The sequence below is a fragment of the Mustelus asterias genome, chromosome 3 (genome assembly GCF_964213995.1).
Source record: "Mustelus asterias chromosome 3, sMusAst1.hap1.1, whole genome shotgun sequence".
Lineage (NCBI taxonomy): Eukaryota > Metazoa > Chordata > Chondrichthyes > Carcharhiniformes > Triakidae > Mustelus > Mustelus asterias.
This window is the reverse complement of record NC_135803.1, coordinates 49,457,243-49,484,282: the sequence shown is the minus strand read 5'-3', so window position 1 is coordinate 49,484,282 and position 27,040 is coordinate 49,457,243. Positions and strand designations below refer to the sequence as shown.

Here is a 27,040-nt window from a genome sequence, read left to right as displayed (position 1 = left end):
AATGACCCAAGTGTTGAACAATCTGCTTCTCTCATAACTCAAGATTCGTTCGTGTTACCATTTGGTGAGTCACCATCGTGCCACTTCAACCTCATTCCTGAACTGCCGTGACCATAGCAGATCATTTACGTCCACTCGTAACCTGCTGCACCATTCCAGTAGATCCTGGCTGATTTGAACCTTATAGAATCATAGAACCATACACTGCCGAAGAGGCCCTTCAGCCCATCCAGTCCCCACTGACACATTAGAAACACCTGAACTCCCACATAATCCCATCTGCCAGCACTTGACCCATTTCCCTGAATATTATGATGTGCCAAGTGCTCATCCAGGGCTTTTTAAGGATGTGAGGGAACGCGCCTCTACCACTTTCACAGGCAGTGCATTCCAGACTGTCACCACGCTCTGGGTAAAAAAGATTGTCCTCACATTCCCCCTAAATCCTCTGCCCCTCACCTTGAACCTATGTCCCCTATTGGGCAGCACGGTAGCACAGTGGTTAGCACTGCTGCTTCACAGCTCCAGGGACCTGGGTTCGAATCCCGGCTCGGGTCGCTGTCTGTGTGGAGTTTGCACATTCTCCCTGTGTCTGCGTGGGTTTCCTCCGGGTGCTCCGGTTTCCTCCCACAGTCCAAAGATGTGCGGGCTAGGTTGATTGGCCATTCTAAATTGCCCCTTAGTGTCCCGGGATGCATAGGTTAGAGGGGTTAGTGGGTAAATATGTAGGGATATGTGGATAGGGCCTGGGTGGGACTGTGATTGGTGCAGATTCGGTGGGCTGAATGGCCTCTTTCTGCACTGTATGATTCTATGATTCTATGATTCATGACTGACCCCTTATCCAATCTGTCCATGTCTGTCATAATCTTGTGCACCTCAATCAGGTCACCCCTCAATCTTCTCTGCTCCAACGAAAACAAGCCAGATTGGATAAGGGGTCAGTCATGAATCAGAGAATCATAGAATCCTACAGTGCAGAAAGAGGCCATTCAGCCCACCGAATCTGCACCAACCACAGTCCCACCCAGGCCCTATCCACATATCCCTACATATTTATCCACTAACCCCTCTAACCTATGCATCGCGGGACACTAAGGGGCAATTTAGAATGGCCAATCAACCTAGCCCGCATATCTTTGGACTGTGGGAGGAAACCTCTCTTCATAACTTAAATGTTCCATCCCAGGCAGCATCCTAGTGAATCTCCTCTGCACCCTCTCCAGTACAATCACATATTTCCGATAATGTGGCGACCAGTACTCTAGCTGTGGGCTCACACAGTTTCTATACAAACTCCAAGATGACTTCCCTGCTTTTGTAATCTTTGCCTCAACTGATAAAGGCAAGTGTCGATATGTCTTTTTCACCACCCTACTAATATGCCCTTCCACTTTCAGAGATCTATGGACAAACACATCAAGGTCCTTTTGTTCCACAGAACTTTCTAGTGTCCTCCCACTCAGTGAATACTTCCTTGTCAAACTACTCCTTCCAAAGTGCATCACCTCACACTTTTCAGGGTTACATTCCATCTGCCACTTATCTGCCTATTTGACCATTCTGTATATATCTTATTATAGCCAAAGACACTCCACCTTACTGTTAACCACCCAGCCAATCTTTGTGTCATCCGCAAATTTACTAATCCTACCCCCACATAGTCATCAATGTCATTTATATAAATAATGAAGAATAGGGGGTCCATCTATCTTAACCCCATTTATCCATCTTGGTTGTGTAACCCTTAAGACCCTTCCACAACAAAAATTGACTAGTTTCAACAGCATTTGGAAAAAATGACCAGAAACCCACTTTGAACAAAGAACAAAGAAAATTACAACACATGAACAGGTCCTTCGGCCCTCCAAACCTGCACCAACCATGCAACCTGACTGAACTAAAACCCCCTACCCTTCTGGGGACCATATCCCTCTGTACCCATCCTATTCATGAATTTGTCCAGATGCCCCTTAAAACTTACTAACGTATCTGCTTCCACTACCTCCCCCGGCAGCGAGTTCCAGGCACCCATCATCCTCTGTGTAAAAAACTTGCCTCGTACATCTCCTTTAAACCTTGCCCCTCGCACCTTAAACCTATGCCTCCCAGTAATTGACTCTTCCACCTTGGGAAAAAGCTTCTGACTATCCATTCTGTCCACGTCCCTCATAATCTTGTAGACTTCTATCAGGTCACCCCTCAACCTCCATTGTTCCAGTGAGAACAAATTAAGTTTCTCCAACCTTTCCTCATAGCGAATATCCTCCATACCAGGCAACATCCGGTAAATCTTTTCTGCACCCTCTCCAAAGCCTCAAAATCTTTCTGGTGTGGTGACCAGAATTGAACACTATATTCCAAGTACGGCCTAACTAAGCTTCTATAAAGCTGCAACATGACATGTCAATTTTTAAACTCAATGCCCCGGCCGATGAAGGCAAACATGCCGTATGCCTTCTTTACTACCTCCTCCACCTGCGTTGCCACTTTCAGTGACCTGTGTACCTGTACACCCAGATCCCTCTTCCTAGCAACACAAGGGCTCTGCCATTTACTGTATATTTCCTATCTGTGTCAGACCTTCCAAAATGCATTACCTCACATTTGTGTGGAGATTGTTGTCTTAAATCACCCTGAACGGTCTAGTAGATGCTACGACCATGAGAGGTGGCGTTAAAATTGACTGTTAATTTAGCACTCCAGGGATGGCTGTAATAGAGAGGTTGTGCTTTGCCAATACTGCAGGAGTCCCACTATGTAAGTTTTCAGCTTATAAAGGACTAATCAGATAGATTTTCTGAGTTTAAATCAAAGAACAAGATTGTTGAGGTTACTTCACAAATGTAAAAAAAGGTACATCATGAGCACTATTCATTTGTCACACACATTCTGCATCCTCCTCCACCACCACCCCCCTCCCCACACACACACACTACTACAGATGCTAGAATAAGAGGATAGACTTAAATATATTTTGCAGTTTATGAAGATGAACAATCAAATACATTTAAAGTTAACTATCCTTTGGCAGATCTCGGTGTGGGACTTCCATGTTGCAGCCATTTTGTTCAGTTGTCTCCCTGGCTGTAGCTATATGAAGCAGAATTCCACTTATTATTCCCAAAATATCTCAGTTTGCAGTAGATCTCTCTTCTCAGGATGATTCTTTGCAAATTGGATGCAATACATCGGAGAAAAAGAGATGCTCTTTTCAGTCTTTTAGTATAGCATTCCCATCTCTGTTGTTTTCTCTGGTTTTGTAAAAAGTTCCTAAAGTCTTGCTGGCTATATATTCCAGAGGAATTCTATTACCATATCTGCTGCAGTAATTGTTTTGTAGACCAGGTTACATTACATTTTGATATTTCGTCTCCAAAATGTTGAAGAGCTTCAAGATAGTGTGAAAGTCATCAGGAGATGGGGGTCTTTCACACTACCCTGAGGTGGTGATTGTCTGTTCCCTTTACATTCCACTTGGGTAGAACGAGTTGTATACTATGGCTGGCTAGTTGTCCCTCATTGTCTGAATAAGATTACAGCTTATAGTTTTTTTTAAAATCCAGTTAGAAAAAAGGCATTCAAAATTGTATCTCCTTCTTAAAAAAAAAAATTGCCTTAATAGAAGGGTATTTTGAATATTGTTGCTCCAAGTGAACTTCCAGGACTACATTCCAAACTGCTCAGTACCTTTCCAGTTTTAGGCGAGGGGCTGCTTGTAACTTACTCTAACTGAAACATGTCCTACACGTGCTTCAGGCACATTTATTAAGAGAAAGGTTGCAGTCCACCATCGAGCTAATGGCAAGTGTTGCACTAGCCTCCCTTTTCTTGTATTTTCCTGAAAAGGGGAAATAACAAATATGTCTGGGCTCTAACTTACAAAATGGCAGTCATTTTGGTTGAGGTGGTAATCAGTCTCAATTATCTCCACAGATCTCTCTCAGAATTCAGTGTAATCTACACAGGAATTCCAGAAAATGTTTATTTTGCATTCTCAGAATTTATATTCTCAGCCATCTTTGGCTTGTATGTCCATTTGTAAAAACACATGTCTTATTTAAAAGTTCAATATGTCCGTATGTGTAATCTGGGGCTATCTGCTCCATTGTTATACTACTGCCAAAAATGTGCAGGTGAGATGGATTGGCAATGCTAAATTGTCCCTTAGTGTCAGGGGGACTAGCTAGGGTAAATGCAAGGGGGTTATGGGGATATGGCCTGGGTGGGATTGTGGTCGGTGCAGACTCAATGGGTCGAATGGCCTCCTTCTGCACTGTAAGATTCTATGATTCTATGATTCTTATGCAGGCCAAACTCTATAAGGAAAGAGAGCAGTCATGGACCAGTGGGGACCCACAGCTAGGATGAGGAGTGTGCTGCTCCCCTGGCCAGAGAGAATTGGGATCGTTCTGTGGTGACAATGAAGTCAGTGGTGCACATCCAAGTCAGGATCCTGCATTATCTCATCCTTCAAACTGTGAGTGCAGTGTAATGTTTCATAATTCAATGCCACACATTATTTATCTGTGCTTTCTTTCGTAGTCAGCTCTGCCTAGCGCCCTAGGGATAGCAAGACTCAGCTCCTCATCTGCAGCCCCTGTGACACCTTGGATGAGGAATTTGAGGATGTAACAAATGAAGATCTGTCACAGCGCTCATCCACACTCTCCATCAATGCAGAGATGTACATCGCTGTGAGACCTATAGCAGGCTCGGGAGTCAAAGTCTGGTGGGCACAGCACAGATTGTGGTCCACAGTAGGCGGAGACAGGAATATCCAAGGACACCAATACTTGGATTACTGCTGGAGGCCAGCATTCTGCTGAGTCTGAGGCAGATGAAGAACCTCAAGACTTGGATTTAGCACAGATGTTTGAACTGCAGTGAAAGACAATGGAATATCAGGCAGGATTGTCAGATGTGCTCCACAGATTGCAACGTATGATGGAGGAGGCTCTCTGTGTTCAGTCTGAGGTCACAGTATCGTCACGGCAAAGCAGAGAGGTCAACAGTGGTAGGATGGTGGCCACCTTAGAGTCCTTTGTCCAGGTCTTAGCTCCTTCACTTCGCCAGTAGCTGCACTCCATCACCATAGGCATCGGTGGAATCTATCAGTGGCTATGTGAGGTTCAATAATATTGTGGTTGATCTGAATGTCATTTCAACCCCACATTCCTGTCTACCCATGATAACTTTTCAACCATTTGATAATTAAGAATCTGTCCAGCTCTGCCTTAAAAGTATTCAAAGACTCTGTTTTCACTGCCTTTTGAGGTAGAGGATTACAAAGACTCAAAACTCTCTGAGGGACTGATTTTCTCCTCACATCAGTCTTAAATGACCAACCACTTATTTTTAAACAGTGACCGCCAGTTCTCGATTCACAAATAAGAGGAAACCTCCTCTCCACATCCACCTTGTCAGTACCCCTCAGGATCTTAATGGATTTGATCAAATTGCTTCTTACTCTTCTAAACTCAAGTGGAGACAAACGATGGGCACCATCTTACCTGTCGTTCATGTCACATTCCTGTTGCAGTGAAGTCAGAGAATTTGGCGGCCAGCCAAATCTCCATTCACTGTGGTGGGATGGGAAAATCCCACCGGCGTGAACGGTGGTAAGATTCCAGTCCTAATCTCTCCAACCTTTCCTCATAAAACAACCTGTCCATTCCTGGTATTAGTCTAGTAGTCTAGTATTATTGTAGTATTATAGTCTTTGTTTAAACCTTCTCTGAACTGATTCTAATGCATTTACGTATTTCTTTAAATGAAGAGGCCAATACTGATAAATCCCCAGGACCTGATGAAGTGTACCCCAGGACATTGTGGGAGCCTAGGGAGGAAATTGCGGGTCCCCTAGCAGAGGTATTTGAATCATCGATAGTCACAGGTGAGGTGCCTGAAGATTGGAGGGTGGCAAATGTTGTGCCTTTGTTTAAGAAGGGCTGCAGGGAAAAGCCTGGGAATTACAGGCCGGTGAGCTTAACATCTGTGGTGGGTAAGTTATTGGAAGGTATTTTGAGAGATAGGATTTACAGGCATTTAGAGGTGCAAGGACTGATTAGGGACAGTCAGCATGGCTTTGTGAGTGGAAAATCATGTATCACAAATTTGATTGAGTTTTTTGAAGGGGTAACCAAGAAGGCAGATGAGGACAGTACAGTTGATGTTGTCTACATGGATTTTAGCAAGGCCTTTGACAAGGTACCGCATGGTGGGCTGTTGCATAAGGTTAACTCTCATGGGATCCAGAGTCAGGTAGCTAAATGGATACAAAATTGGCTTGATGACAGAAGCCAGAGGGTGGTTGTAGAGAGTTGTTTTTCAAACTGGAGACCTGTGACCAGCGGTGTGCCTCAGGGATCGGTGCTGCATCCACTGTTATTTATCATTTATATTAATGATTTCGATGAGAATATAGGAGGCATGGTTAGTAAGTTTGCAAATGACACCAAGATTGATGGCATAGTGGACAGTGAAGAAGGTTATCTCGGATAGCAAAGCGATCTTGATCAATTGAGCCAGAGGGCTGACGAATGGCAGATGGAGTTTAATTTAGGTAAATACGAGGTGATGGATTTTGGTAGATTGAACCAGGGCAGGACTTACTCAGTTAACGGTAGGGCATTGGGAAGAGTTACAGAACAAAGGGGTACATGTTCATAACTCCTTGAAAGTGGAGTCACAGGTGGACAGAGTGGTGAAGAAGGGATTCAGCATGCTTGGTTTCATTGGTCAGAACATTGAATACAGGAGTTGGGAGGTCTTGTTGAAGTTGTACAAGACATTGGTAAGGCCACACTTGGAATACTGTGTACAGTTCTGGTCACCCTATTATAGAAAGGATATTATTAAATTAGAAAGAGTGCAGAAACGATTTACTAGGATGCTACCACTTGGTGGTTTGAGTTATAAGGAGAGTCTGGATAGACTGGGACTTTTTTCTCTGGAGCATAGAAGGCTGAGGGGTGATCTTATAGAGATCTATAAAATAAGGTGGAGCATAGATCAGCTAGATAGTCAATATATTTTCCCAAAGGTAGGGAAGTCTAAAACTAGAGGGCATAAGTTTAAGGTGAGAGGAGAGAGATACAAAAGGGTCCAGAGGGGCAATTTTTTCACACAGAGGGTAGTGACTGTCTGGAACAAGCTGCCAGAGGTAGTAGTAGAGGCAGGTATAATTTTGTCTTTTAAAAAACATTTAGACAGCTACATGGGTAAGATGGGTATAGAGGGATATGGGCCAAATGCGGGCAATTGGGTCTAGCTTAGGGGTTTAAGAAAAAAGGGTGGCACGGACAAGTTGGGCCAAAGGGCCTGTCTCCATGCTGTAAACCTCTATGACTCTATGACAATAATACTCCAGGTGTGGTCTCACCATTGCCTTGTACAACTGAAGCATAACTTCCCTACTTTAAATCCCTCTCAATAAATTATAACATTTTATTAGCTTTCTTAATTACTTGCTGTACCCTTATACTAGCCTTTTGCGATTAATGTGCTAGGACACCCAGATCCCTCAGCACCTCACCTCTGCACTCTCTCACCATTTAAATAAACTTCTTTTTTATTCTATCTGCCAAAATTGACAATTACACATTTTCCCACATTGCACTTCATTTCCCAGAGTTTTGCCCACCCACTTAATCTATGTCCTTTTGTAGCCTTACATACTCTTCACAATTTACTTCCCAACCCATCCTTGTATTAGCAGCAAATTTAGCAACCATAACTTCAGTCTCTTCATCCAAGTCATTTATATAAATTATAAAAAGTTGAGCCTCCAGCACTGCTCCCTGTGGCACACCACTCATCACATCCTGTCAATCAGAAGACCCATTTATGCCAACTCTCTTTTTCCTGTCAACTAGCCAATCTTCTATCCATGTCAAAATGTTACCCTCTACACCATGAGATTTTATTTTACACAATAACCTTTGAAGTGACACCTTTTCAAATGCCTTCGAAAAATCTAAGTACAGTACATCCACCGGTTCCCCTTTATCCACAGCACATGTGACTCCTTCAAAGATTTCCCTTTCACAAAACCATCTTGACTCTAACTGACTGCCTTGAATGTTTCCAAGTGCCCCCACATAACATCTTTAATAATGGCATCTAACATTTTCACTTTGACAAATGTTGGGCTAACTAACCCGTAGTTTACTGTTTTCTGTCTCCCTCTCCTTTTGAATAAAGGCATTACATTTGCTACTTTCCAATCTAATGGAACGTGCCTTAAATCTAGGGAATGTCAAAAATTAAAAGCAATGCACCAACTTTCTCATCAGCCACTTCTTTCAAAACCTTAGTGTAAAAGCTATCTGGACCCAAGGATGTCAGTCTGCAGACTTAGCAGTTTGCTCAATGTCACTTCCCCTGTGATTATAATTTTCCTGGTTTCCTCCCTCCCTTCCTTCTATTTGCAGATTTACAGCTATTTCTGGGATGTTACTTGTGTCCTCTATACTATGGAGTCCACGGTGAAGACAGATGCAAAATATCTGTTCAATTAATCCATCATACCAAACTTCCACACTGTGTTTGCAGTCACACTCAGTTTACACATTGCTTATTCAGCGCACTGAATGACCACATCCTTTGCAATACACAAGGGCACTTGTTCTATGAGGGCATGAAATTCTTTTCGGGGGGGCCTGGGATTCCCATCTCTGAACCTGGAAGCTATGAGTTGCTGAGGTGGTATTTCCAAAAGGCTTCTCCTGCTTGGCCAGGTGTCTATTTGTTTTCGGAGTCACAATCACAGAGGGTAGTAACCATGATTGTAAAAGATTAATGCACAGAGATCGATAATTGGAAGTACAATAATTGGAATTAATCTCACATTAATGCGCACTTACATTGATGGTTCATAATTGCCTCTGATGGAAGTGAGGCTCCTAACATGTTTTATCTGTGCATTCCTCCTTTTATTGGGAATAGAGATTTCAGATGGGTGCCCCTTCAATCAACTTGCAGTGTTGTGAGACACTCCTCCCAGAAGCCCTAACAACCGTCCTCAGCAACAGTCTTTTAAGTTCCATTTTCCACTGCTCCATTGCTTCAGGTTCCAAGATGGCGCTCCTCAGGTTTTTATTACCAGACCATCTTTGACTCACCCTGTGTGATCGTGGAAACCCTCCCATTAACCTGGAGGAACATAACATTCAGGTTTCCCTCCCATCTATTACTCTCAGCTCTCTCCCTGTAATTCTGGATCCCATTACTATAGTGTGTTACTCACCAAGTCATTTGAGGTGGTTGTTCCTGTGCCTCATGTAGACTTTACCCCTCCCCACCTTGAGGCCTACTGCGTCCTGACATATAGGGACCCCCTCCCCCACTGAATGAGACTCTCAAGTGCCCTCCCCCATACTACCTGTTCTCAATCTATAAGCTGCAGATTCCACCCCTAACTGTGACTGTTCCATCTGCATACTATGTCATAGTGAGTACTTTATCAGAAACCTCCTGGACTACTATGCTTGAAATGATGACCACACCCTTCTCACAATATACTGGCCCTATTGACAGTGGACTGATATGCCCTCCCCCTCCCTGGACTGGGACGAAGACAGTCCTTTCAAGCTTAAATCAGTACTTATGTGCTTCTTTAGTCAGCTGTCTTGCTGAAGTGGTCTTTTGATCCAGCGTCGGGACTTGATTCCAGCAAGCTGCCTTGATAACGAGCATTCATGATATTTTAATATATTCTATCGTAATTCAGCCAAATGCCAGTTTCCCGTCAATGACACCATTTATTGTGCACCAGAGGAAAAGGCTGTTCTTGCGGCTTACAGTCAGGTAGACTTTGGACCTACAACAATAGTCTGTGTAAAGTTACAGGCTTAAAAGCCCCCGCTGGTGGCTTCCAAATGGACAAGTCTCCACTCGCTCAATAAGACAGCTCATACTCCACGAAGCCCGCAGGTAGATCTATTGATGATCCCCCTTGATGACTGAGGATATGGCCTTCATGGTTGTCATAATGTATTCAAAATTCCTTCCCAACATGGCTGTGCAGGAAACGTGACCCACTATTGAAGGCTGGAGTGAAAACCTGTTTTCCTGTCAACAGGAAACTGACCTTTTGACTCCCATGTTATTTTCCCATCTCACCTGCCAATTCACCCACCGTAGGTGGGAATGGAAAATCTCACCCTTTACCATATTGTAATTTGGTATTTAGTGTAAACTGCTTTTGAAAATTGGCGTATATTCTGATTATTTACTCAGTAACACTGCATGTGTGCTTTCAGGTCTTATTGCAGCTGTGGTGTCACTTTCCATCCTGATTATACTGCTGTGAAAATAGAACCCTTACATAAACTATGACCTTTGTTACAATCCCAGTTGATGTTCGAACAGAATGAGAAGATCCCAGAATGGAACCTTGGCTCACAAACCGTAACGTTTACTTTTTTTAACCAAATGTGGAGGAACAGAGTCACAGCATTGCTAATTAGTTTTAACAAAAGGAAAAAACATTTATTAAACATGAAAAAAGGACTATAATGCAATACTCCTTTACTCACCCCTTTGCTTAATGAATACGCACAGGTTTTAAGATGACAAAGTACATTTAAAGCTACAATGGTCTCATGAACACACAAAGTCCTTTTTTAAAGCCTGCAGGTTGGCTGCGATCAAATACACACTCCTCTCTGAACCCAAGTTAGTCTCTGTGGATTTCTCCACAGAATCCCCCCCCCCCCCAGCTGATTGTCATATGAAAGTTTCCAAACTCCACACCCAAAAAACATGCTGTAAAAACTTCTCTCATGATAATAATATTTTCCATTAGCAGGTTACTTTCCATTAGCAGGTGGCATTTCAGTCCAGGTTTTCCAACTGATTCTTTTGAACAGAGCTTCCTTCCACTGCTACCAATGAATCCAGTCCAGTATTTTACACCAACCCCTTTTGGATTTCTTTGTCTTGACTGCTGTCCAAACAGTCACAATTGCTTTAACGCTCAATTCCCAGATTCTTATTAAAATTACATCAAACATTTTAGCCATCTCTGCTCCTCATTTTAAATCTCATTAATGCAATTGTCTCTGTAACTCAGAGTACTTTGTTCCCTGTTCCTTAGTCTCTGGTTGCTTAAAGTTATAAAGTTTATTAGTGTCACAAGTAGGCTTACATTAACACTGCAATGAAGTTAATGTGAAAATCCCCTAGTCACCACACTCCGACGCCTTTTTCGGCACACTGAGGGAGAATTTAGCATGGCCAATGTGCCTAACCAGCACGTCGTTTGGACTGTGGGAGGAAACCGAATCGCCTAGAGGAAACCCACGCGGACACAGGGAGAACGTGCAGACTCCGCACAGACAGTGAGCCAAGCTGGGAATTGAACTCGGGTCCCTGGCACTGTGAGACAGCAGTGCTAACCACTGTGCCACCATGCTGCCCCAACTTCAGTCATCTGAAACCTTCCTCCTGTCCCTGTTCCCTGGTTGTGAGCTGTATCTTGTTTCTTAGGAAGCCTGCAACTTTGCAACTTCCTTCTCCCATCCAGCTTCTCCTGAGAGAGTTGAGCGTTACTCACTCCTCAGTATCCTGTCTCCAACTGCACTGGCTCCAGTTAAAACTAAGAACAAAAGAAAGCCTCCCTTCTGGGAAGTGCTAAGCAACACTCCTGCTACTATATTTATTGTTCAAACTGCAACCCTCTCTAAGTACAATAGAAACATAGTTGGAACTTAACCAACCCCAACACATACAAACATACTTGTCCAGCATGAATCTAACTATAGGGTGGGATTTTACAGCCTCGCTCGACCCGAGACTGGAAAATCCCACCCGAGGTCAATGGACCTTCCCATTGTCTGCCCCTCACCCTCTCCGGTTCCAGTGGAAGGCAGGGCGGCAGAATTCCGGCATGTATGTTCCTTCCGGGCACAGAAACATTAAATTAAACTCATATAAATCTATACCTTATTTCTATGTTTACCCCTAGAAATATAAATCCCTTAAAACTACTTTTTTTTTCCTAACACTTCTTTATATTTCCACTTGTATCATAATGTAAATGCCTACTATTTAAACAGGTATGCAATCTAAGCTGCATTCATTGTTCACAGCTAACTCTGTACCATTCCTCAAACAATATTTGCAATTCGGTAGATGTCTTGAAAATACATTCCAATGTTGCTTGAATAACATTACTTTGACATGAGGCAATCAATAAATTCCATCTATATTGGTTAGAAATATCTTTCGATTCTAATGTCTCTAATCCACTGCAGCTTGTCTGCATGGGTTTTTTTTCCTTTCATGTGCATTGCTTGCGCTAACTTTAATAAAGGAAAGAAAAGGCTTTTTATGAGATCCATATAATATGATATGAGAGTGTTGTCTGCTGCCATTATTTATGTCTGATATGGCTCTGTGAACTGCTGACATTGCTTTCAGCAGAACAAAATATCCGATTGGAACATAAACTAAAGACACTATACTTTCTTGTGGCCAACAAATCTTCTCTGCAACGAGCGATCAAAACTAGAACTTCTTCCTTTGGTGCTGATACTGCAAAGAGCTTAGCACAAAAAATCTTTGCACATGAGGTCAAGGATGGCCCTTGGTGTGGTAGTAGTGATGCAGGTCACTTTTTATTATATATGCGTTGACATATGAATAATTATCACGTGATTCAGCAAGTGCTTCCTTTTACTTTCACTCATGACTACTATTTTAAAGAAATCATAGAAATCATAGAAACCCTACAGCACAGAAAGAGGCCATTCGGCCCATCAAGTCTGCACCGACCACAATCCCACCCAGGTCCTACTCCCATATCCCTACATATTTTGCCCACTAATCCCTCTAATCTACACATCTCAGGACACTAAGGGCAATTTTAGCGTGGCCAATCAACCTAACCCGCACATCTTTGGACTGTGGGAGGAAACTGGAGCACCCGGAGGAAACCCACGCAGACACGAGGAGAATGTGCAAACTCCACACAGGCAGTGACCCAAGCCGGGAATCGAACCCAGGTCCCTGGAGCTGTAAAGCAGCAGTGCTAACCACTGTGCTACCGTAGCAATGCATTGCGGCAGAGGTGGTGTGATTGTTCAAAATGACTTCCACTATCTTGGTGGCCATCCTGATAGCTGGCATGGTTTTTAAAGCTATGAGAAGACTGAGGCCTATATACAATGTTGTCGGGAGGTTCTCTACCGCAAACTTGGTCTCTGGAAATCCATGACACCAATATAATAGAAAAGTTGAAGAGATTTGAGCGAGCAAAAGTAACTGCTCTCTGGTGACGAAGCTTGCTCAGAAGGTGGAATGCTAGCAGGTAGAGACATTTCTGACAGTTACTGGGAAATAAACACACAAAGTCTACACCTCTTCAATAGACTGGGCCATGGAGAATGCAAGAAATGATGAATCCTACCCCCTGTAAGATATATCTGCGAAAAGTGGTCTAAGGGTGAGAGTTCAATACCAAAGCCAGGGGCAGCACAATGGGACAGTGGTCAGCACTGCTGCCTCACAGCACCAGGAACCCGGGTTCAATTCCAGCCTTTGGTGACTGTGTATGGAGTTTGTATGTTCTTCCCGTGTCTGCGTGGGTTTCCTACGGGTGCTCCAGTTTCCTCCAACAGTCCAAAGATGTGCGCATTTGGTGGATTGGCCATGCTAAATTGCCCCTTAGTGTCCAAAGATGTGTAGGTTAGGTGGATTATCCATGGTAAGTGCGCAGGTTTATGGGGATAGGGCAGAAGGGAGGGCAGGGGGGAGGGCCTGGGTGAGATGCTCTTTTGGAGAGTCGGTGAAGAGTCGATGGGCTGAACAGCCTCTTTTTGCACTGTAGGGATTATATGGTTCTAAAACACCATAAAAGATTCTCTGAGAGCAACTTGTGTTTGAAATTAAGGATTTGAGGGTGCAAGAGAGACTCCTTCAAGAGATTAAGCTAACCTTGTTGAAGATGGATGAGATTTGTTTTCCGGGTGAATGCACGGTTGTGCAACTCATTAGGGAGCTGAGGGATTGTATGAATCCTGATACACCAGGGTGACTAATAAGTGGGAGCTGCCCTGTGAGTTCATTATAAGCACAATCATACCACTTCTGCTGCAAAATGAAAAAACTGATTGGGAATGAACAGAAATTTCAGGCCACTAAGTAAGAGATTTCAAAGAGTGCTGTTCAGACTCCAAAAATATTGTCTGAAAGTATCTTTTAAGAAAGAGAAGAAGATGGACTTCCCAGGTAAACTGAGCAGAACATACCTGCCAAAAGTTAACACCTGTGAGGTGAGGTGAAAGAAATTGATCATTGCGCATTATATTTGCTTAAAACTCAAGCTACAAGCAAATTGATCATGCTGCAATGGATGATTTGGTTCTGAAGCAATTGCATGTTATTATTTGGCAATGCTGGAGTGGGAACAAGTCAGAGGCACAAGAATGTCTCCGCTCCTACTTTGACTTTTACAGTGAACTAACAGTCCAAGGGGAATTAGCATTTAAAGGTACCAGCATATGAGTCCCAGCTCTATTGTAAGAAATTAATGCCAGTAATACATCTAACATATATCAATTAAAAGGGTACTATTCATAATGTCTGATGCAGCCTCTTTGCACTAGGATGCAAACAGAACTTAAACAATACATTACAAAATTCTATATCTGTCTCATCATAGTTCTCCAAGTAAGGGAGCAACAGTTCAGTAACTAATGGTGGGTAGGATTCATCAAATGTTGGGTTTACCTTTGAGTTACGTATCAGTCAATGACTAATGATTTCAGCAAAAGTGGGAAATCTCCAGGAACATTGCTTTCTTCACCATGGGAAACTGACCATTCCCATCATAATGGGATCCCCTTCCACTGACACTTCATCCTTACTTCATACAAATGTACCTGAATATTGATGGCACATGAGAGTGACCTCACTTACCAGTCTTGTCTCTTTTAATGTCCCCACCTAGACAGCAAGTAGAAGCCAGTTGCACTTACACAGTCATTCTGAGGAACCCTCTAGCACAGACCAAATGCAGTGGAGACCTGATGTTACAGATCCCACCCCAAATTTCTCTCCCTGTTCACCCCTTCCCGATCCAGTAACACCTCAAATTCATCCTGATCCACAAAGAAATTTGAAGCCATTAACACAAGGGAAATAATTTGCATTTTGATATCGGCTCATATGTCTCTCCCGATTGAGGAATTAAGTATGCTGAAGCATTTGCTTGTGTTCAATTATATTGAAAGCTTTGGAGACCAGAACAACGAATAAAAATATTCAGGGGATCTAAATTTGGACTGACCTGCACCAATTATGCATCCCTTCTCTAGACACAAAGTGAGCTTCATATTAAAGTGTCGCAAGGCAACTCAGCTTTAGGAATTAGGCCACCTTCTTTCAAAGGCCTTATTCTGCCCTTCAAATTTTCATTATTAATACTGTGACTAAATGAGCCAATATATCTCAGCTGACTTTTTTCTGACAGCAAAAAAAATGGAATTCTACTTTTGCTATGAAATTACACTTGGATTTTCCTTAACAAAACCAGCTAGAACAAAGAAAAAAAATCATTTTTTTATCACATACAATTTACAGACAAAAATGTAGCTCACACTAAAACTGGAATGAAAATCACTTTGGAGTAGAAATATGCTTCTTGTTAAAAGTTCCCAGTAGTATTGTGCCATGGCGTACAAAGAGGATGATCAGATTTACTTTGTCAACTTTGTAAATCAATATAAATCAGACAAAGGGTTTTGAATACTTGAAATAAAAATATATTTGGAATAAAAGTATGTTTGATCCTGATAAAGTTTGCCAATATGAAATTGTACATCTAGATTTGGGTTTCAATGAACTATGGATGAAGAGCCATTTTGCAAGTATTTGTACTTCAGGCCATCATCAGTCAACAATTCTACCCCGGGCCAGAATTGTATGCTAGCCCCAAGCGAGTTCTGAGGCAGGGAGCAGGGAGTGTAAAATTGCATGGACAGGATTCCCTCTGGGATTGCACCCACCCCCACCCAGGCATAATTTCATGGTGGGGTGGGAAACACACACATGCCCCTATTAAAGTCCTTAAGTTGCCATTCAATGGCCACTTAAGGGCATTTTCCCACACAGCCTTGATTTTTAAGCTGGTGGGTGCTGGTCAGAGCAGGGTGGGAAACTGAAATTATAAATCCCCATCTCAGGCAGCAAGTTGTGGGTGGGGGGTACACCTCAATCTGAAGGCCCCTTCAGATTTGGGACACTCTTGCCTCTGGGAGCTGGCTGCTCCTTAATCTGATAGGCTGGTTGAAAGTCCTGCCTGCTGCCAATGAATGTGTAATTGAGTGTGAAATGGCAGCAAGGTTATTAGGGTTGGCACAGGTGGGTTACGTGCCAACTCAGGATGTCGGGCGCCCAACCCTCGCTATCCTGAAAATTCAGTCCATGTAAAATCTGAAAGCATTCAGATAAGTTCTATATTATTTATACAAGTAGTTTAAAGTTTAAAAATATGTTGCTGTTTCTAGGTATGAATTGGCAAAATTCTCATGAATATAAGTGCCCTATAGCTCCCAAAGCCTGTCCACCATCTACAAGGCACAAGTCAGGTGTGTGATGGAATACTCTCCAGTTTCCTGGATTAGTGCAGTTCCAACACTCAAAAAGCTCAACACCTCTCAGGACAAAGCAGACTCATCAGCACCCCATCCATCACCTTAAAAATTCACTCTCTCTACCACCGCAGCACCATGGCAGTAGCATGTGCCATATACAAGGTGCACTGCACTAACTCATCCAGCCTCCATCACCCACTTTCCAAACCCGTAAACCCAACCATCTAGAAGGGTAAGGGCATCAGATGCATGGGAATGCCACTCCTCTCCCCATCCTGACTTGGAACTATATCGCCAGTCCTTTATTGTTGCTGGGATAAAATCCCGGAACTTTGTTCCTTTAGAACTTTGGGTGTACCTGCATCATGTGGCGTGCAGCAATTCAAGAAGGCAGATCACCAGCACCTTCTCAAGGGAAAGTAGGAACAGGTAACAAACGCTGGCCTTGCCAATGATGCCAACATGAAAGAATTATTTTCAGTGGGAAGTTTAATGAAAATTTTGGGGTAACTACAGGAAAACAATAGAATTCTGAACCTATGTGTCATAATAAATCTTGATCACAAGGTATTTCTTGTTTCCTACCTACTATTCTTTTTCTTGCATCATCTCAGTGACCCAATAATCATAGAATCCCTACAGTGCAGAAGGAAGCCATTCGCTCCATTGAGTCTGAACCAACAGCAATCCCATCAAGGCCCTATTCCCCTACACATTTACCCTGCTAATTTTCCTGACACGCAAGGGGCAATTGAGCATGGCCAATCAACCTTACCCGCAAGTCTTTGGAGTGTGAGAGGAAACCGGAGCACCGGAGGAAACCCACGCGGATACGGGAAGAACATGCAAACTTCACACAGACAGTTACCCGAGGCTGGAATTGAATCTGTGTCCCTTGCACTGTGAGGCAGCAGTGCTAACCATTGTGCCACCGTGTCGTCCAAAAGTGCCACTGTGCCGCCCATAGGCTGGATGAGCTTACCACTTAGATCAGCATAGCCTGGGTTTTACCAGCATTTTCTCTGTTGCTATTCTTTCTCTCCAGTGCCCTGAATCCAGTATTGAAAGATGACCCATTAATTACACCCAATGAATTTTAATACATTTTTCAGGTAATAATAGAGAAATACAATTAAAATGTAAATCCATTTCTTCGACACAATTATGACATTTTCAAAGAACTGTTTATTTTAAATTTGAATTACAAAACATTTGTTGACGCCAAACAAACTAAATGATCAATTATACTTTAATCATTCAGCAGATTTATCATGCTGCTCTGAGACTTTAATGGTTGCAGGTTCTCATAAATATTCTGTTGTTCACTTTCTGCAGTATATATATTGTGTTGCTGAATGTAGTCAATGACACTTTCTGGGAGCAGGTACTTCACACTGTGTCCTCTGCGCAAAGCACGGCGTATGTGAGTGGCACTTATGTCATTCACTACCCATTCCCTCACCACATGGATGTTGCGCCTATGTTTAAAGAGGATATCAGATTCATAAATAAATCTCTGCGGATCAACATCCCCACGGCTAATACAAACCAGACCGAATTTCTGAACTATTTCCTCGATGTGTTCGTCCTTCCACAGGTTGGGAATGTCAAACGTTTTCAAAACATCCGCTCCACAAAGCAATTTCAGCCTTGGTACAACTGCAGGGAGATGAACACAGAATCCACACATCAATGAATGAGTCAAATATTGCGATAAAAATATGATTACCTGGAAGGCAAATAATGCTTTTGACCAAAAGGCAGAATGTGCTTCCACAGATTCTATTATAACATAACATACAACACGGTGCTGTGAAACAATCTAAAACAGTGGCAAACAGATGCATTTAATACCGTCACTAAGCCTGGGAGCCTATTTGTGCCTCAGTTTTCTGTATAAAAGACACGATTGTGCTTCCTAAAAGCTCCATTGTTAACGTACTAGGCTAAACTTTCTGCTTGGGTTATGTCACCTCCTGGTGAAAATCAAGCTTATGCGCTAGTCGTTCCATAGTTTGAATGTTCTCCTCCCTCTGCCTCTGGGATCTTCCATTGAAAGTAATGGGGGAACCAACAATCCATCTATCCATAGGTGGGCAAGCAGATTGCAAATAATGCCCAGTAAGAAGTCTCCACTTCAGGTGATGAAGGAGCAGCGCTCCAAAAGCTCGTGATTCTAAATAAACCTGTTGGACTTTAACCTGGTGTTGTGAGACTTCTTACTGTGCCCACCCCAATCCAATGTCGGCATCTCCACATTATAGCAAATAATGCCAATAGGTCATCCAACTTATTTGCTATCACTTGTGCCATAGCAACAATAGATGCAAGATGTTATATCCAATAACTCTGTGTTGAGGAAATAAGGCATCTGAAGCGAGATTTATTTCTAAGCCTGCAGAGCAAAGACACAGGCTGGGATTTTCCCACCCCCCCATGACGATGGCAGAGGCAGCTTGCCATTGGCCGCTCATGAGATCTTCCGGTCCTGCTGAAGTCTATGGCTTTTTGTATGGCTTGCCCACCTCATCACTGGGGAACCCCCTGCGGGAGGTTGCAGTTGGTGGAACCGGAAGATCCTGTTGGCGGAATGGGCCAGAAAATCCCACCCCCAGACTCTTCCAATTCCCTCCAACATTGAGTGTGAATGTCTTTTTATAGGCTTGTAATGAAGCCCTAATACTTGCCCAGTTGGGGACCACTCCTTCTAATTATCATCTTAAAACATGCTATCTATTGCAGCGCAGTTCCAACATTAACAAAGGACAAAGAACAAAGAAAATTATAGCACAGGAACAGGCCCATTGGCCCTCCAACCCTGCACCGACCATGCTGCCCGACTGATTATTAACATTAACATGAGAAATACTTGATCATCTCTCACAATCCACACTGCTATGGGAACCAGAGGTGACTTTTCAATTTTAACAGCCAAGAGACATTTGTAGGACCATTGTTTATATTCATTTAACTAGGCAGCACATAGGGTACCTTCCACAATAAACTGCAAAAGATCAAAATGGGCAGCACGCTGGCTTGATGGCACAATCCCTGGCACTGTTGCTCCACAGTGCCAGGGACCTGGGCTCAATTCCAGTCTCAGGTAACTGTCTGTGTGGAGTTTGCACGTTCTCCCCGTGTCTGCGTGGGTTTCCTCCAGGTGCTCCAGTTTCCTCCCACACTCCAAAGATGTGCGGTTGGGTTAATTGGCCACGTGCAAATTGCCCCTTAGTGTCAGGGAGACGAGCGGGTTAATGCGTGGAGTTACAGAGAGAGGGCCTGGGTGGGATTGTTGTCGGTGCAGACCCGATGGACCGAATGGCCTCCTTCTGCACTGTAGGGATTCTATGCTTCTATGATTCTTTTATTCTTCCAGCTAATTCTACCCTATTCTCTCCTCTCTTGGCCCTTATCCCCAGAAATTAGCTCAAGCATGGAAAATCTGTGATTGGTAGGTTTCTGTTAAGCAAAGGTACTCGTGGAAATGGGGCAAGGCTGGGTCTGTGGAATTTAAATCTGGGATTTTCCAGGCCAATCAGGATGGGATCCACTCACCACGGGAGATTCAGTGCTCCAGCCAAAAGTCCATTGATGTTTGGCAGGACTGTCAGTGACGGGGAACTACTGATCATTGGTATGTTTTTCATTTAGCTTTCCCTTGTCCAATTTCACCTCCATGATGACGTGGAATCTTCAGTCCGTGCTGACTCACTATCCCCACCTCACTGAACCCATCTCTCTGTGCCGCCCTTCAAAGAAGCCTGTGACCCAACATCAGAAGGCAGCCTGGACTGTGCTGCTGTTCAGAATTGCCTCTGACCCACCCCATTCACCCTCCCAAAGACACAAAGACATCCACCTGGATGTGACCCGTTTCCCTTAAAATCTTTGCTTAACAGAAATCTATCAGTCTCAGATATCAAAATAACTATTGTGTAAGCATCAACTGCTGTTTGTAGAAGAGGGTTCCAAACTTCAAATTACCCTTTGTGTTGAGAAGTACTTCCCAACTTCATTCTTGAAGGCTTACAGGAATCTCCACAGAGACCTTTAGAAAGTTAAAATAAACACAGATCCTAACCAAAGAAAGACATTATTCTTGAAAAGCGGAACACACTATTGAACTCAAGGTCATCTGCATAGGACCTCAGATCAAAATTACTGCTACTTGGCACTAAGGCGTGATTGGTGTCTGAACAATGAGTGCCCTTGGTTCATTCCTCCATTAAAACTGGATAATATTATTATTCTGAACAAGTCTCTGTGTCCTTACAGGATCATTATTTTCTCTGAATTCATTACTTCACCTCTCGGGCCTGGTTCATTCAGTCATCTATTTGCATATAAGGTTCTTTACTTTCTCACTTAATTTTGTTTTATATTTTCAGTTTATCTGCTCCTTCTTTCCAAGCCATTTTTATCATTCCAATTCGGTCTTTGTGAGTTCCCCCACACACCCCCTCCTTGCTCTCCCCCTCCCCCACACCTTTCTGTTCTTTAGTTCATTTCATTTACTGGCTGCTTTTTTTTAAAGCTTCCTTTCATTTTGTTTGCTTTGCACATTCCACTGACGGTGTTCTCATTTGTACTTTCCCTTTTCAAGGACATTGTTCTTTGTCCTTTCTGTTTTTCCATTAAAATGTTAACATGTTAAATATTATTCCCGATTTTTCCGTTAAGGTGTTAACATGTGCCGGGATTTTCTTACACCTCCTCCCCTCCCCACTGCCCCCGCCCCCCCCACCCCCACACCACCCAGCCCTCCCCATCCCATGGCTGGTGGAAAATACTATTGCTTTCGGAGGGACCGGAAGACTATTTACAGTCATTCTGTTTTTCCATTGGAAGCATGAACCTCATCTCACCATCTGTCCTTGTTAGTCAAACCTCACTCTATTACCACTATCCATTTAATACTGGCTTAGTATTACAGGCTTAGTCCATTTTGTCCCTACCAATTTATCTGTCAAATCTTAAAATATCCTTAGCAAATACATGAACAAAATCAATTAAAACTGCATATTTTTGTTTTCGATTATTTGTATGAGCACATGTAAACATACCAGGAGCTGATTAGCACTGTTGGCTGGATTGTTAGCATGTGGATTAGGTTAATGACAACCCCACAGCGTTAACTCCCCATTCTGGCTGAGGTAGACCCAGGGCCTGCCTCCTCAGCCAACCCATAGTATAAATTACAACAGATATATATAGCTGTGTGATTCAGTGAATAATCACCATGGTCCTACTTTAAGGCAGAAAACTCAAGATGATGAACATATTAAATTGACGGACAGGAAACGAACAGCTGATCCATCAAGCTTGTCCACACCATGATGACTAAAGCATCATGATTAAATACCTCTTAACCTCACGACCATCTAATGCAGTGATTCAAATTATCATTTGTTCTCAGACTAAAACTGAAGTCTACAAACAATGCATGTAAAAAAGTAAAAATATGCATGTCTATAGTTTTTGTGGATATAGTGAATAGTCTATATTTTCATTATACTTGCACCTTTGGGTGAGGATCTGCAGTGTTGTAGATTTAATCTGTTTAAATATGGTAAGTTCTTACGTTGAAAATTTGGAAGCTTATGAAAACTCTGAGCGACTATTCTTTGTATCACAGGTTCATATTTGAATAATACTTCAGCAGCATAAAAACCTTGGAAATGCCTTTCTTTTCAAAACTCGTTGCTCAACAAAGAAACAGTGCTGCTGACCCAAGTATTTTCTTGAAAATTATCTATGTACTTCTCCCTCTCCCTCTCACAAAAGCATAGCCAATCCTCTTAACTCATCAAGGAGTTGCATTTGCAAAAAGACTGACTGAAAATTAATACCATTCACCATGCCTCCTCAGTTCCCAGTTATAGAACAAACCCATTCCGTAAAAGGATCTGCAGATAATTATTTTAAATGCATACCCCTCAGGGTTAGTGAGAAAAACCAGCAGACTGAACAAAAGACATCTTACAGTGTTTCAGCTGAGAGTAGATTGAAGAGGTTATACTACTGTTGAAAAGATTTCACTTAGGAGAGGTTTGTGTAGAAAATTTCACTGAGAGTTTCCATACGGATTCCGAAGGGAAATTTTCACTGCATACTATTATGGACTTCTTTTTTAAAAAGTTTTTCTTCTCCCATAGATTGAAATCAAATTTGATAAATTATATAGGTCAAAGGAATTGCACTACCATGTAGTGTCGTGATGATCTCCTGATATCAAAATCCAAAAGGAAAGCTATAACAATAATTGTATTCACATTGCACTGTACCAATACAAAACATCTCAAAATCCTTTAAAAAATGAAGTACTTTTTGAGTGCAGTTGCTTTGTGTATATGAACAATAGGCATTTTGCACTAACAACCTTTTACATACATTCTGCATGACCTATAGACCTGTAAGATGAATAAACAATTCTTCTATAATAAAATACTGTGAATGCTGGAATCTGAAACAAAAACAGAGGTCAGAAGAAGAATGCTTCTTTGATGAAGGGTCATCCTGACTCGATACATTGGCTCTATTCTCTCTCCACAGATACTGTCAGATCTGCTGAGTTTCTCCAGCATTTCGTTTTGTTTTTCAAGCAATTTTTCTATTTTGTTTTGAGCGGTATTGGTTTAGGGCTGAGTGTTTCCAAGCTAGGAACCTGCAGCCATTCTTCAAACTGTGCTACAGGATCTTTAACATCCATTTTAACCATTAGAATAGGCATGTTGTACCAGGATTTAACATTTCATCCAAAGATCAATGCAATTCTTCTCAGCATTACATCGGAACAGCAGCTACAATTATGAACACAAGGACAGGTGTGGGGCTTGAATCCACATCTTTCTGAGTCAAAGGAAAAACTGAGTCATCAGTCATGCAAGTTCAGGTTAAACGGTTCTCCAGAGGGAGGGGGATGAAACTGGAAAACACATCCTTTAGAGGCCAACTCTGCAGCAGCATTTGTAGAATCTTCATATAATCATATAATCCCTACAGTGCAGATGTAGGCCAGTTGGCCCATCAAGTCTGCACCGAACACAATCCCACCAAGGCCCTATCCCCATAACCCTATACATTTTACTCTAGCGAGTCCCCCTGACACTAAGGGGCAATGTAGCATGGCCAATCCACTTAACCTGCACATCTTTGGACTTGTTGGAAACACAAGTCCATCTCTGAAAGGAACTCTATTACATGAAGATGTTTAAGACACGGGTTCTGAAGACACATGTGGAATCAGAGGCATGAAGATGTTGGTGCAACCATTTAGGTCAAATCCCATAGGTAATGTAGAATCAAGAATCATAGAAACCCTACAGTACAGAAAGAGGCCATTCGGCCCATTGAGTCTGCACCGACCACGATCCCACCCAGGCCCTACCCCCATATCCCTATAATCTACGCATCCCAGGACACTAAGGGGCAATTTTAGCATGGCCAATCAACCTAACCCGCACATCTTTGGACTGTGGGAAGAAACCGGAGCACCCGGAGGAAACCCACGCAGACACGAGGAGAATGTGCAAACTCCTCACAGACAGTGACCCAAGCCGGGAATCGAACCCAGGTCCCTGGAGTTGTGAAGCAGCAGTGCTAACCACTGTGCTACCATGCCGCACCAACCACTGTGCTACCGTACCGTGCCAACATGTAAAACCATGTTGAGTGCACGGAACTTTACAGAGTGAATAATTGGGAGATTGGTCAGTGAGGGAATTCGGTGGAGAGGGGAAGGAGGTAATTTTTTAAATGTTTGGTTCTTACTTTGGTACAGAGGAGCAAGCTGATTGGTGAGGAGCTGGTAAGTTATTCGGCTTATTCTACTTACAATACATAATTTGTAAAAGTTATAGCAGGGCAACTTGGTCAAGTGGAATGTGCACCCTGTGGAATGTGGGAAATCATGGGTGCATTATGTGTCCGATACAAACACATCAGCAGGAAGTGTCATGGGCTGCAGAAATTTGGACTCAGAGTCCTGGAACTCGAATAGTGGCTGGACTCATTATGGTGCATCCATGAGGCAGAGAACTATGTGAATAGGACACTTGGGGAGGTGGTCACACTGCAGGTTAGGAGCATACAGGCAGAAAGAGAACGAGTGACTGCTAGGTAGTCTAAAAGAACCAAGCAGGTAGTGAAGGAGTCTCCGAGTCAATCTCGCTTAGTAACCAGTTTTCAATTTTGAATACTGAAGAGGGCAATAGTTCCTCATAGGAGTGCAGTAAGAGCTAAGTCTGTGGCATCACAGATGGCTCAGCTGCACAGGAAGGGAGAAAAAAAAGAGTGAAAAAACATTGGCAATAGGGGATTTATTAGTCAGGGTAACAGACAGGTGTTTCTGCAGCTGCAGACATGACTCCAGGATTGGACTTTGCCTCCTTGGTTCCAGTGTCAAGGATGTCACTAAGCAGTTGAAGGACATTCTTCTGGGGGAGGGTGAACACTCGAGGTTGTGGTCCACATTAGCATCAACGACATAGATAGGCAGAGGGATGATATCCTGAAAGCAGATTTCAGTAAGCTAGGAGAGAATTTAAAAAGCTGGACCTCAAAAACAGTTATACCAGGATCACTCCCAGTGCAATGTGCTAGTGATAATAGGAATAGGAGGACTGAGCAATTGGACACAAAACTGTAGAGTTGGTGTAGGAGGGAGGGCATCAGATATCTGAGGCATTGGGGCTAGTTGTGGTGCAGGTGGGACCTTTACAAGATGGATGGGTTGCTCTTTAGCGGGACTGAGACTAACATCCTTGCAGGGAGATTTGCTAGTGCTGCTGGAGATGGTATTAAACTAGATTGGAAGGGGAATGGGAACCTGGTAATAGCATGTAGAAAAATAGACAGTGAAATTATAAGACAGATGAAGCAAAGACAAGCATTAAATAGAATCAGAATGTGGAATAATGTTAAAAATACAAAGTTAAGGGCACTCGACCTGAATGCATGCAACATTCGCAATAAGGTAGCTGATTTGAAGGCACAAATCGACGTAGACGGTTATGATTTCATTGCCAATGCAGAGGTATAATAAAAGGGTGACCGAGACTGAGGGCGCAATATTCAAGGATATCAGAAGATTAGGCAAAAGAGAAATGAGGGTGGGTAGCATTATTAATAAGGGATAAGATTTGTGAGAGTGGATTGTAGATTGAAGGGTCAAGACATAGAATCAGTTTGGGTGAAACTAAGGAACAGCAAGCGACAGCAAACATTGGTGGGAGTTATTTAGAAACTACCAAATTGTAGTAGTAAAGGTTGGGCAGAATATACATCAGGAAACTGAAGCTGCATATAGCATGGGAAATGTGAAAAGGCAAAAATTAGCAAGGACAATTGTGTGTCCACTACAGGTGGTGACAGGATCATTTATAATGAAGAATGAAGAATAGGGAAATGACAGAGAAACTAAACAATCACCTTCACTGAGGAAGATATAGAAAATCTTCCACCAGAAATATTAGGGAATCAAGGGGCTTGTGAAAATAAGGAACCAGGAAATTAATATAATCTGGAGCAGTGGAGACTGAGAGGAGACCTGATAGTAGTCAATAAAATTATGAGAGGCATAGATAGGGTTGACAGTCAGAATCTTTTTCCCAAGTTGAAATGGGGGACATGCACTTAAGGTGAGAGGGGGAAAGTTCAAAGGAAACGTGCGAGGCAAGTTTTTTACACAGTGGTAGGTGTCTGGAACGCACTGCCAGGGGGTGGTGGTGGAGGCAGATACGATAGAGGTGTTTGAGGGGCTTTTAGATAAGCACATGAAGATGCAAGGAATAGAGGGATATGGACCAAGGGCAGGCAGAAGGGATTAGTTTAATTTGGAGTCATGTTCGGCACAACATGGTGGGCCAAAGGGCTTGTTCCTGTGCTGTATTGTTCTATGTTCTAATGAGGTAGTACTCAAAAAACTAACTGGATTGAAGGTTGCTAAGTAACCTTAGTTGATGAGTTACATCCCAGATTGTTGAAGGAGGTGGCTATAGAGATAGTGGATGCATTGGTGGTTATCTTTCAAAATCCTATAGATTCTGGAAAGGTTCCTGCAAATTGGAAAGCAGCAAGTATTTAAGAAAGGAGGGAGATTGAAAACAAAGAATAACAGACTGTTAGTTTGATGTCGGTTGTTGGGGCACATTAGACACTGTTATAAAGGATGCGATAACTAGACACTTGGACAATAATGATACGATTGGACAGAGTCAGAATGGATTTATGAAAGAAAAATCATGTTTGACAAATCTCCTGGGAGTTTTTTAGGATGTTACCCTGTAGTATAAATAGAGAAGAGCCAGCGGTGTGTTTGGATTGTCAGAAGGCTTTTGATAAAGTTCCACAAAGGAGGTTAGTAAACAAAATTAGAGCAGATGGGACTGGGGGTAATATACTAGTATGGATTGAGAATCGGTTAACAGAGAAAATAAAGA

The 27,040-nt window shown here is 42.7% G+C and overlaps 1 protein-coding gene across 5 annotated transcripts in view; it reads right to left on the bottom strand.

Moving 5' to 3' along the window:
• Positions 1 to 17,683: 17,683 nt before the first annotated feature.
• nmnat3 (nicotinamide nucleotide adenylyltransferase 3) overlaps positions 17,684 to 27,040 on the bottom strand; it is a 74,736-nt gene continuing 65,379 nt past the window's right edge. For 2 of the 5 annotated variants that reach the window (XM_078208645.1, XM_078208638.1), the window contains one exon: positions 17,768 to 18,260. In XM_078208645.1, the coding sequence (XP_078064771.1) occupies positions 17,851 to 18,260 (410 nt within the window). In that variant the 3' untranslated portion in view covers positions 17,768 to 17,850. Of the gene's footprint in view, positions 18,261 to 27,040 lie in introns of all 5 variants that reach the window. The other 3 variants (XM_078208626.1, XM_078208632.1, XM_078208653.1) reach the window with 3 other exon arrangements.